The 12,062-nt window shown below is 36.4% G+C and overlaps 1 protein-coding gene across 1 annotated transcript in view; it reads right to left on the bottom strand.

Annotated features, from left to right (window-relative positions):
* Positions 1-1,411: 1,411 nt before the first annotated feature.
* mTTF (mitochondrial transcription termination factor) overlaps positions 1,412-12,062 on the bottom strand; it is a 121,460-nt gene continuing 110,809 nt past the window's right edge. The window contains exons 7-8 of the mRNA XM_068375449.1: positions 8,699-8,902; positions 1,412-1,628 (exon numbers count right to left, since the gene is read on the bottom strand). Coding sequence (XP_068231550.1) covers positions 1,472-1,628; positions 8,699-8,902 — 361 coding nt within the window. The 3' untranslated portion in view covers positions 1,412-1,471. The remainder of the gene's footprint in view (positions 1,629-8,698; positions 8,903-12,062) is intronic.

Below are 12,062 nucleotides of genomic sequence, written 5' to 3'. Positions count from 1 at the left end.
CAAACACAGAAACATAGTTTCTATACCGGCGCCGTCTTGGACGGCAGAGGAATAACGATTCTTCAGCCTAAGACCTTGCCGGATATAAGACATGTCTCCTAGACCACAAGGGAGAAGGTGGCGGCAACTGTATTACCACTTTCGGTTGTGGACTGGGGAAGCCGGGCTTCCTATGCCTGCAACTGTGAACCGGCAGGGGATTGACTAGTCCCCCGTCAGTAGAGTTGCCGACAACAAGACTGAATACTCTGAGTTACTGTCGTAATTCAAAGCCGGGATATTCACTGGCAAAGAGGGAAGACAGAAACACTATCCCAGTCTAGCTGGAGTATGTCGCCTAATGGCGGCACTCAGAGGGAAGGAAGGGTTTATCCTTATATCTCTAAAAGAGATGAGTATCGAATTATGTTAGTAATTCTAGGAGATATGCTATCTCCGACTGAATTGATAAAACGATAAAAGAGGATAAACAGGGATAACGTTATTAAAGTATACTAAAACGCATTAGGCTAGCCTAACTCGAGTCGGGATCTCGGTTTCGCTAAGTCACCGAGAACCTATCGTATACGATCAAAAAGTTTCACAGAAGAGGAAATATTACGTGCATGATCTGATCTTCACTAGTACAATTTGCCTAAATAGCTATAATTCAATAAAGCTAAATACCGGGGACGTCGTACTACTAACTAAATAAAGCATTTATGGCGTACAACAGCATCCAAAATGGCTGCCTCTGGTGATAGCTGTGCTCCACTAAATACATCTAAATTGTTAATTTTATTATGAGAAGGGAGCTAAAAATTATACACAGGAAAGATTAAATACTCAACTTTCCAGGTGATGAAGTTGCTGGAGAATGCATGGTAAAAATCCTGGAATAGTAACAAAACCGAGAGCAAGAGGGAGATGCACCGTGCTTAATTGGCTACTATTAAAGGAATGGGTTGCAACGTAGTAGTACGGGAAAGGGGATCCACCGGGTAATGCCTTGTTGACGGCTCCCCTACAATTTCACCACTCTTCCCCCTCATAGCGAAAACTCTATTCGGGGTGAAGATTGCCATGTGTCGTATCAAGAAATACATCCCCTGATATTATGCGATATCCTTAAGAATTTTCTTAAGGATACTTGCGCCAGGAGTTAGAATTCTGGAGACCTATGGTCAATTCTCTGGGAGTATCACTGTAGCTAAATATCCCTTAGAAAGCTGCCTAAAGGAACCTTCCATCAGGACGACATGGCTGAGCCCAAAAATAACAATAATAATAATCAATGCACTTCCTACATACTGTATTTCCATATTTTAACAATGACCTCCTTATGTGAATATGCCTTTATCTTTATCAATATTGCATGTATCTGATAACAAAATATTTATGATCCAAATGAAAAATAAAGGAAAATCCTATGAAAAAATTACTTAGGTTTTATATTAACAAATGTACAGTATTTATGCAAAATGTTCAATTCCTATTTCTTTTTTTCGAAAGATTTACAATAAGATTCAAAACTTCGAGGACTCTTGTAAAGAGTGCTAATAATAATATTTTGGACTCCTATTTCTTTTAGTTGCTTAATCCTTGCTCTTGTTCGGTGTTCTGAGTATTTTAGTAGTCGTAGACAAGATCTGAAAGGATAAAAATATTTACTTTATTTCATATAAAAAAAATTCAATTTTGATAGTAAAATGTTATTTTTATACTCACCTGATGTTCATATTGTTTTCTCTAGAAGTTTGGTTTATTGACGTTTACCCCAAAGTTTTAAATTTTTTTTTCATTTTCATTCCTTTCAAAGAAATACACCCATAGTAAAGTAATGAAACTAACTATCTATCTATCTATCTATATATATATATATATATATATATATATATATATATATATATATATATATATATATATAGATAGATAAGTGGAACCTCTACACACGAACGTATCTACATCCGAATTTTCCAACATCCGAAGTAAAATTCGAGCAATTTTTCGACTCTATACCCAAATTTTATTTCGACACACGAAGTAAGCAATTTTCGTCGCACCGGTTGTATCCGAATTTTTCGACACGCGAAGTACAATTCGAACACATTCCTACTCTACACCCAAATTTTTTTTCGACACTGAAGTAAACAATACCTGTTCACGTAGATGGTACTCATAGCGCCGGATGTATTTTTTATTTCCGCCGATAGAAGGCAGCATTTCTACCTCGGAGGGACCCTCAATTAGCGTGGCTTGGGACATTCCTCTGTTCTCGTCGGCTTCGTGTGGTTGTGCCCTGTGCGTTCTGCTACAGTGATCCCTCGTTTATCGCAGTAGATAGGTTCCAGACCCGACCGCGATAGGTGAAAATCCGCGAAGTAGTGACACCATATTTACGTATTTATTTAACATATTCAGACTTTTAAAACCTTCCCTTGTACGTATTACTGTTAACAAACTACCCTTTAATGTACAGAACACTTAATGCATGTACTACAGTACCCTAAACTAAAACAGGCACAAATTTTAAAGGCGATTTTATATCATGCGTTTCCTAAACAAGCCAAAAAGCACGATAAAAAATGGCAACCAATGTTTTGTTTAAGTTTATCTCTGATCATAATGAGGAAACAAACGCATTTAGTGTACACATCTGTGTATACAGTAGGTTAGTTTTTGCATCGATTATATTGATTATACAGTACTGTATGTTGATTTTGTTATTACCAATGTTTTACTTAATTTTTCTTAGGACTTCCAAATGAAATGTTTTTCTTTATGACGCCGCCGATAAAGTACGCTCCATCTTTGATCGTAATAAACAAACGAAGGCATTTAACGCGCATGATGAAAGTGATAAATAATGATATTACAGTAAAAGCTTTTAGAAAATATGTTATTACAAATATTATTTACCGTATCTATATAAAATCATACATACGTAGCAAAGCAGAAAAACAATTTGAGAGAGAGAGAGAGGAGAGAGAGAGAGAGAGAGAGAGAGAGAGAGAGAGAGAGAGAGAGAGAGAGAGAGAGAGAGAGAGAGAGAGAGGGTTGTTTTACGTACGTAAATGTAAATTTTAAACAAAAAAATAGCCCCATTTCATATAAAATAGGTTATTACAAATATTTTACTTTATCATATTACAGTACTGTATATCCACTCTCTCTCTCTCTCTCCCCGTACAGACTTGGGACGAGAGTAAATATCAGCGAGAATAAAGATTTGGATCGTTCTCTCTCTCTCTCTCTCTCTCTCTCTCTCTCTCTCTCTCTCTCTCGCTCTCTTGCCACTCACAAGAGAAAGGCTCACTCACTCTTCGTCAATAAAAGGTTATTTGACTAAAGGAAAATACTAAAAGGACTAAGAAATTGAAAATTAACATGTTCCTTTAAATTAGTATCTAAAAAACTTCCGTTTGTAAGAAGAATGAACAAAACGTCAAAAACGGTTAACTCTCTCTGCAAAGTGAAACCGTGATTCTATCTTTCTCTATCATAACGATAGAGTGCAAACTGCGTAGCATAAATAAACCAAACGTTAGTTCATCTTTGAAAACAGCACGAAGACTATTCAAAGAATAAATTTCTTAAAATATATTCTAAAAATATTCATCTCATCAATCTAAACAAATAGGCTATAAAAGTTGAATGGGCTCAACGTTGTTTAACTTCGCTTTCCAAGTCCGTACCGCCTACAAAGAATAGGCATAGGTCGCTTCTAAACAAAAATATAAAATTTATCTCGGTGTTTAGTATAAATGGAAAGGGAATCGAAGAGGCCTAATAAAGGCGGGTGAGATATAAAATATATAGAGGTAAATCTATAAATATTAACAATAATTTATAAAGTGATAAAATAATTACTAAAAGCCTTTAACACACTTCCGTACACAGAGGGAAAGGTCGGCCATCTTTTCTCTATGGAAAATCCAGAGTGAGATTAAAAAAGCAAGGGTAAAAAATTTTCCTCTCCTTTCAAAAGCATTTCTTTTGAAGATCGTATTGCTTGAGAATAATCCAACACGGCGAAAGCCATAAAACCATGAACAAGTACTTCACCAATCAGTAGAAACTTGAGGTTAAGCGCGAGCGGAACCAATGCTGTCACTACCACCGACAGAGAAGAACTGGTTTGGTTGAGAAGTATATACGGTATCAGGCCGATAGTCGGCGCTGGTGGGCACACCCGGCAGCCTTCATGGCGATCGCTCGCGAGTTTTTGGAATCTGTCGACCGTCGGAGACGTAAGCTATATATATATTCACCGGCTAAGTTTAATATTTAAAATTTTTTTTTTTCACTTGAATGTATGAAGTTGGTATAGGGCGTTGTTGCTAGTCAATGTTGAGTGGACCAAAAAAAAAAATCTAGAGGGGAGGAATGTGAAAAAATTAATAGTAGTTGGGAAAAATACAAAGTCTCACAGATTTATATATTTCTTATGGGTGGTTGGTTTGAGATGGCTTAGTAAACGTGAGTGACCAGTATGTGAATAATTTTTTTATTCTTTTTCAAAATTTGTTTATCTTGTTATCCTGTTGCTGAAGCTTGATGTAAAGGGATGTTAATTTTGCCCTAAATCTGATTATTGGAATTGACAGATGAATATTTACAAATAAATTCTTTCTTTCTTTTATGAATACAGTACCTCATTCCAGTTCCTTAAACCACTGAGTTCCCCTACTCAGCCACTGTTTTTTTTAATCTTTCAAGTAACTTATAATAATCCCTTTCACCTAATGTTCTTATACCTTTACTCACATGTTAATCCAGCTAGACCAATGAAAGGTATGATAAACAACCAGATTCAAGCTGGGTCCCCTTGCCCAGTATAAATCAAGGGGTGGTGCCCAGAGCTCCGTTCTCTTGACCTGTTACATAGGTTTTTTGGGTATTCCACCGTTGTATACTTGTTGTGTAGTGAACGTCGGGTTGTGGTCGGCATTCGGACACTAGGCAGTTCGGGTGCTACCTCTGGCCACAGTCCGCAAACCACTACAGTGCCATCTCCGTGTTGATACCTGATGTTCTACTGTAGTCTCTGCCTTCTACTAGCGCCCAAGTAACTTTCGCACCATTTTTTCTAATTTTTGATGAATATTTTTGAAAATCCGCGATGCACTGAGACCGCAAAATGGCGAGGGATTACTGTATATATATATATATATATATATACTGTATATATATATATATATATATATATATATATATATATATATATATATATATATGTACAGTATGTATATATATAAATACATCATCATCTCCTACGCCCATTGAAGCAAAGGGCCTCAGTTAAATTTCGCCAGTCATCTCTATCTTGAGCTTTTAAATCAATACATCTCCAATAGTTCTCTCCTACTTCACGCTTCATAGTAGTCAGTCACGTAGGTCTGGGCCTTCCATCTCTTCTGGTGCCTTGTGGAGCCCAGCTTAAAGTTTGGTAAACTAACCTCTCTTGGGGAGCGCAAAGAACATGACCAAACCATCTTCATCTGCCCCTCACCATGATCTCATCCACAAATGGCACTCGGGTATTCTCTCTTATAGTTTCACTTCTAATCATGTCCTACCATTTAACTCCCAATATTCTTCTGAGGGTTTTGTTCTCAAATCTGCAAAATCTGTTGGATATTGTTTCATTGTCCCACCACAACTCAAATCCATACTGTAACACAGATCTCACTAAACTGATATCTAGCCTGATTTTTTTGCAATTTCATATTTTATTTCCAAATTTTATTCAACCTAGCCACTGTCTGATTTGCTTTTTTCAAACTTGCATTAAACTTAAATTCTAGACCCTGTATTAGAGATCACAGTTCCTAAATATTCATATAATTTTATACCTCATTTATCCTTTCTCCCTCCAATGATTTCATCTTCCATTGCGTACTCCGCTCTCATTACCTCTGTCTTTCTTCTATTTATCTTGAGTCCAACCTCCTGAAATATCTCATGCATTCTGGTAAGCAAGCATGGCAAATCCTGTGGTGTTCTGCTAATAAGGACAGCATCATCAGCAGAATCTAGGTCGGCTAATTTCCTATAAGTAATCCAGTCCAATCCTTCTTCACCATCTCCAACTGTTCTATGCATTGCAAAATCCACGAGAAGGATAAACAACATAGGTGACAACACATTCCCTTGGAGTACTCCACTGTTCACTGGAAATTCATTTGATAGGACTCCAGACATTAACTTTGCACTTACTATGCTCATGAACAGACTTAATCAAATTTACATATTTAAGAGGAACTCCATAATACTGCAGGACTCTCCACAAAATTCAACGGTGCACACTACCAAAGCTTTTTACGTAGTCCACAAATGCCATCAACAGTGAATTCCTATATTCTACACATTGCTGTACATCTTAAAATGAAAATTTGGTCAGTACAACTTCTACCTTTTCTAAATCCTGCTTATTCATCTCTCAGCTTTTCATCAACCTTTTTCTCTAGCCGCTGTAGAATAAGCATACTATATATTTCATGACAACTGACGTAAGTGTGATGCCTCTGTAATTATTGCAATCGGTCAAATCTCCTTTTTTTGCCATTTTCACCAACACTCCTAGCTCCCATTTATCAGGTCTTGCCTCTTCATGCCACATTCTACAAAATAATTTTGTAAGTATTCTGGGAGTCGCTTCATGTTCGGAGAAATATCATCTTATCCAAGGGTTTTCCATCTCTTTGAGTTTTTTAAGAATAGCTTCAACTTCAAATACACTGAATTCATTCATGGGCACATCAAGGTCTTCCTCATCTTCAGGTATATCAATCAAATTATTCCCTTTATATCTCCTATTCAAGACCTCACTAAAGTGTTCCATCCAACATTGCCTTTCTTCATCTTCGGTTGTTGTAACATATCCATCTCTCTTTCGGATGGGTATATGCTTCTTTTTTGCCCCAGTTGAGATTTCATTGATAATTCTATGAGCAATTCTTACACCAAAGCCACTCCCTGAATTCATAGCTTTGTCAGCCTCATCTGCTTTACTGTCTAAATCTTCTCTTGTCATTCCTGGCTTTTCTTTTGACTTCACTATCAATACCGGAATACTTAACATGCCCTACCTTGTAATTTTCATTACTTCCTCGAAAACTCAACAATCAATTTCTGTTTTTGTCTTCTTTTTATAGTATCCCAAGTATCATTTGATATCCATGGCTTCCTCCTTGTAACTACGTCCCAAAACTTTCCTACCAACTGACTGACAATGTTCTTAATATCACACTATTCCTCGTTAATTGTCTGGTCTTCTTCTCTTAAAGTCTCTTGGACTGCAAATCGATTCCTACATTCAATTGCAAAGGTTTCTCTGTGATCATCTTCTAGAACCTTCATTGTATCAGACCTAGGTATTCTATCTACATTTCTGTTGGATGCTTTCAGTTTTAATTTCAGTGTGGCAATGAGGAGCTGGTGATCACTACTAATATCTGCACCTCTATAGTTTCTCACATTTCTCAGAGTCCTCCTTCTCTCTTTATTAATGGCTATGTGATCTATTTGATTTTTGTAATTGCCACATGGTGAAGTTCATGTATTTTTGTGGATGTCCCTGTGCAGGAAAAAGAGGGCCTCCAATAACAACATTGTTTGCAGAACAAAAACTTATAAAATGGGCACCATTTTCATTTGCAACTTTGCCAAATCCCTCAACACCCAATACATTCTTTATGCCTTGAATAATCTTTCTAAATTTAGCATTGAAGTCACCAACCACAATTTTCACATCTTTCTCTGGGATCTCATCTATTACACTCTGCAGTTCTTCATAGTACTGTATTCATCTTTCATTTCTTCAGGGGCATCATTTGTTAGTGCATAACACACTATAATGCTCATATTGCGCTGCTTTGATTTAAACTTTGCAAGTAACAATATGAACAATATGCTATTTACAGCTCTCCACTCCATTAGTGCCTTCTCTGCTCTCAGTGTCATGATCATTCCTACCCCTTCTGTTCAAATTCCATCAGTTCTTCCTGAACAGATATATATATATATATTGCTTGGTCTAAGATTTCCTTACCAATCCCCTTACAGTGCATTTCACTTCTCCACTTGCTGTAATTTCCCAATCTGATTCATGGTTCTAACATCCCAAATACCAATTTTCAATTTTTCTTTGTTATTTATAAACCAGGAAATTCTTAGCACCCCGCTACAGCCGGGACTCGGGGCCATTCTGTCATTTTTGCTTTCCATAGACTGACTAAATCCATAGAGGATTCATTGGCTAGATTCATCAAACGATAGCCAGCTCCTTATGATGCGCAGTGCCTATCTAACTAAGGCAAGAGACCCCTGCCGATCCATAATAATTCTAGTAAGATCATCCGCCAGACATCGAAGGTATAAACTAAAGAGACAGCTTGTCTATCGCCTTAAACCAAATCCGTCACCGTGCTGACAGTGACTTCTTCAAAATCTAGGGGGGCATTTCCTCCACACCCAAAGTTCTCGTTACTTCACCAGGTTGCTCATCCGCTTATAAAAACGTTGGCAAACATGAATTGCTAAAATATATCGCCTAGCACAATATATATATATATATATATATATATATATATATATATATATATATATATATATATATATATATATATAGATAGATAGATAGATAGATATAGATATAGATATATATATAGTATATATATACGCAGACACTATAAATGTATAGAATATTTCAACTTACAGAATTTGCTTGGTAGAGAAACCCTCTGATAACAGCATATCTATCACTCTCTTGGCTTTGGAGACTCTCATAGTTGACAATTTGGCAAAATCCCCATTTTCCCTAATGTCTTGTAACCTACATGCTAATCTCTTTGCCAAATACTCTTCAAAGGATCTGCATTCACCAAGAGCATCTTTCTGAGACTGATGCCTACTGAGGGATCTGCAAGAAAAACAAAATTTATATTATTGGGAATGTTCTACATGTATAGAACTCATTTTGTTCATAGTTTACTGTCTACCCAATAAAGCAGAACACTACTGACTATTTGATTACTGTATTTTGATAGTGGAGATCCATGATCAAGAAATTCTTGTCATACAAGCAGAGATATTAATTTTCAAAATTTGGTTCATGGACCTGACACATAAAAAAGGAGAAAAAAACCAAACTAATTATTTTTTAATGTGTCCATAAAACAAACATCTTATTCTATATTTGCCTAATTATTAACTCTGACATACACAATTGCTCTAGAGCTTGGAAAATGTTGTTTCATTGACTATATCTACAGTATTTGCTTGAATTACTGTATTTCTTCTATAATTAAAGATTACTAAATGAATACTTAATGATCTGATTGATTAATGGGAGTTATTTAACATGACTTCCAAGGTCATTGACACCTAAATAAAAACTCTATTAATAAAAGATTAAGGAAAATAGTACACAAGTTCAAACCTTTTAAAAAATAACAGCCTTTGTAGCACCAATGACTCTTTCAACTGTATGCTGTACATTCAGATTAGAATGGTTTTTTTTTTCATTTCAATACACAGGAAAATTTGGCAACTCAAAAGTTAGATTGTTTACTGTATTATGCTACACCTCAAAAAGTTCATGTGTATTTTTTGTATTAACTCCATGGATTTGGCTTGTTTTGTATAGTTTGTTTGCATGGCTTGGTATATCTTTGAATCTGCTAAATGTACTTTTTGTCTTGGATGTCATATCAATCTAGTGCCACTCTTGGATTTTGACCTACACTGGATATATATTACATACAGGGGTAAAGATTGATTTTCCCCTGATAGATGCAATAAGCATGTTGATATTAACAACTACAGTAACCATGTAGCACAAAGTTAAAAAGAAGAGGACTATAGCTGGTAAGCATAGTAAATTATTTGTCATCATCATCAGTCGTTAGTAGTCCACTGCAGAACAAAGGCCTCGTACCTGTCCTTCCACTTGTGTCTATTTATAGTCTTTTTATGCCAATTCACACACGCAAACTTTCTTAGTTCGTCAATCCAACGTCTGCTCTTCCTTCCCTTGCTTCTTCTGCAATCTCTAGGGACCCATTCTGTTATTCTTATGTCCATCCATTGTCTGTCATTCTCATTATATGTCCTGCCCATGTCCATTCCTTTTCCTTAAATGTTGTTAGAGTATCCTCTACTTTAGTTTACTCTCATATCCTTGTTGGTATTTTTCTGTCTCTTAGAGTTATTCCCATCATTATTCTTTCCATAGCTGTTTCTGATGCATAAAGTTAATACTGGTAGGATCATTTGATTAAATTCTTTTCTTTTTGGAGAAAGTCGTATCTTACATTTCTTAAACTTATTTTGTTTAGTGAAAGGTCTCGATCACATGCTTATCATTCTGTATTTTCATTGAACAGTATCTTACTTTTACTCATATTAATTTTCAGTCCTACATGTCTGCTTTCTCTATTCAAATTTCCTATCATCTTTTGCGACATCTCCCATGATTCACTAAACAGAACTATGTCATCTGTAAATCTTAACAGTATCTTAGTCTTACTCATATTCATATTCAGTCCTGCAAGCCTGCTTTCTCTATTCAAATTTCCTATTATCTTTTGCAATTCCTCTCCTGATTTACTAAACCGAACTATGTCATCTGCAAATCTAATGTTGTTGAGGTATTTCCAATTAATATTAATTCCTATATTTTCTAAATAAAACATTTTTAAAAACTTCTTTTAGACATGCTGTGAATAATTTAGGAAATAGGGGGATCTCCCTGTTTGACTCCTTTCTTAATCAGAATGTTCTCACTATTTGTGTGTACATTTATGATTGCTGCACTTCCTGTATAGATATCTTTAAGTGTTCTAACATAAGATTCAGCTATTCCTTGTCTTTGAAGGGCTTTCATTAATGCTAAGTTTTGACTGAACCAAAAGCTTTCTCATAGTCTATAAATGCCATACATAGTGGTTTGTCATACTTTGTTGCATTTTCCATTAAATGGTTAATTTCATGGCTATGGTTGTGTGTTGAATACTCACTTCTAAAGCCTACCTGCTCTCTTGGTTGATTAGTCTCTCTATCTTTCTTTTCAGGCTATTATGACCTTTGTAAATATTTCATATATTACAAAGAGTAAACTTACTGGCCAGTAATTTTTAAGGTATTTTGCAGTGCTGGATTAAGACCCTTTGGGGTCCTTAGGCTACAGATGCATAAGGGACCCTGTCGTGAGAGAAGCGAGCCCGATCAGCTTTTTTTTTTCTTTCTTTCTTTTTTTTTTTTTTTTTTTTTTTTAAATGATCAATTTTAGGAGAATTTGGAATATCGAGGAAATTTGAGCAATACATAATAAGTACATACATACACTACATACATTTACTAAGGCACTTCCCCCAATTTTGGGAGGTAGCCGACATCAACAAATGAAACAAAACAAAAAGGGGACCTCTACTCTTTACATTCCTCCCAACCTGATAAGGGACTCAACCGAGTTCAGCTGGTACTGCTAGGGTGCCACAGCCAACCCTCCCACATTATCCACCACAGATGAAGCTTCATAATGCTGAAACCCCTACTGCTGCTACCTCCGCGGTCATCTAAGGCACCGGAGAAAGCAGCAGGGCCTACCGGAACTGCGTCACAATCGCTCGCCATTCATTCCTATTTCTAGCACGCTCTCTTGCCTCTCTCACATCTATCCTCCTATCACCTAGAGCTTTCTTCACTCCATCAATCCACCCAGACCTTGGCCTTCCTCTCGTACTTCTCCCATCAACTCTTGCATTCATCCCCTTCTTTAGCAGACAGCCATTTTTCATTCTCTCAACATGCCCAAACCACCTCAACACATTCATATCCACTCTAGCTGCTAACTCATTTCTTACACCCGTTCTCACCCTCACCATTTCGTTCCTAACCCTATCTACTCGAGATACACCAGCCATACTCCTTAGACACTTCATCTCAAACACATTCAATTTCTGTCTCTCCATCATTTTCATTCCTCACAACTCCGATCCATACATCACAGTTGGTACAATCACTTTCTCATATAGAACTCTCTTTACATTCATGCCCAACCCTCTATTCTTTACTACTCC

This window comes from Palaemon carinicauda, chromosome 6, assembly GCF_036898095.1.
Source record: "Palaemon carinicauda isolate YSFRI2023 chromosome 6, ASM3689809v2, whole genome shotgun sequence".
NCBI classification, from domain to species: Eukaryota; Metazoa; Arthropoda; class Malacostraca; order Decapoda; family Palaemonidae; genus Palaemon; species Palaemon carinicauda.
Note: the sequence above shows the minus strand (reverse complement) of the source record. Positions and strands in the feature narration are given on the sequence as shown.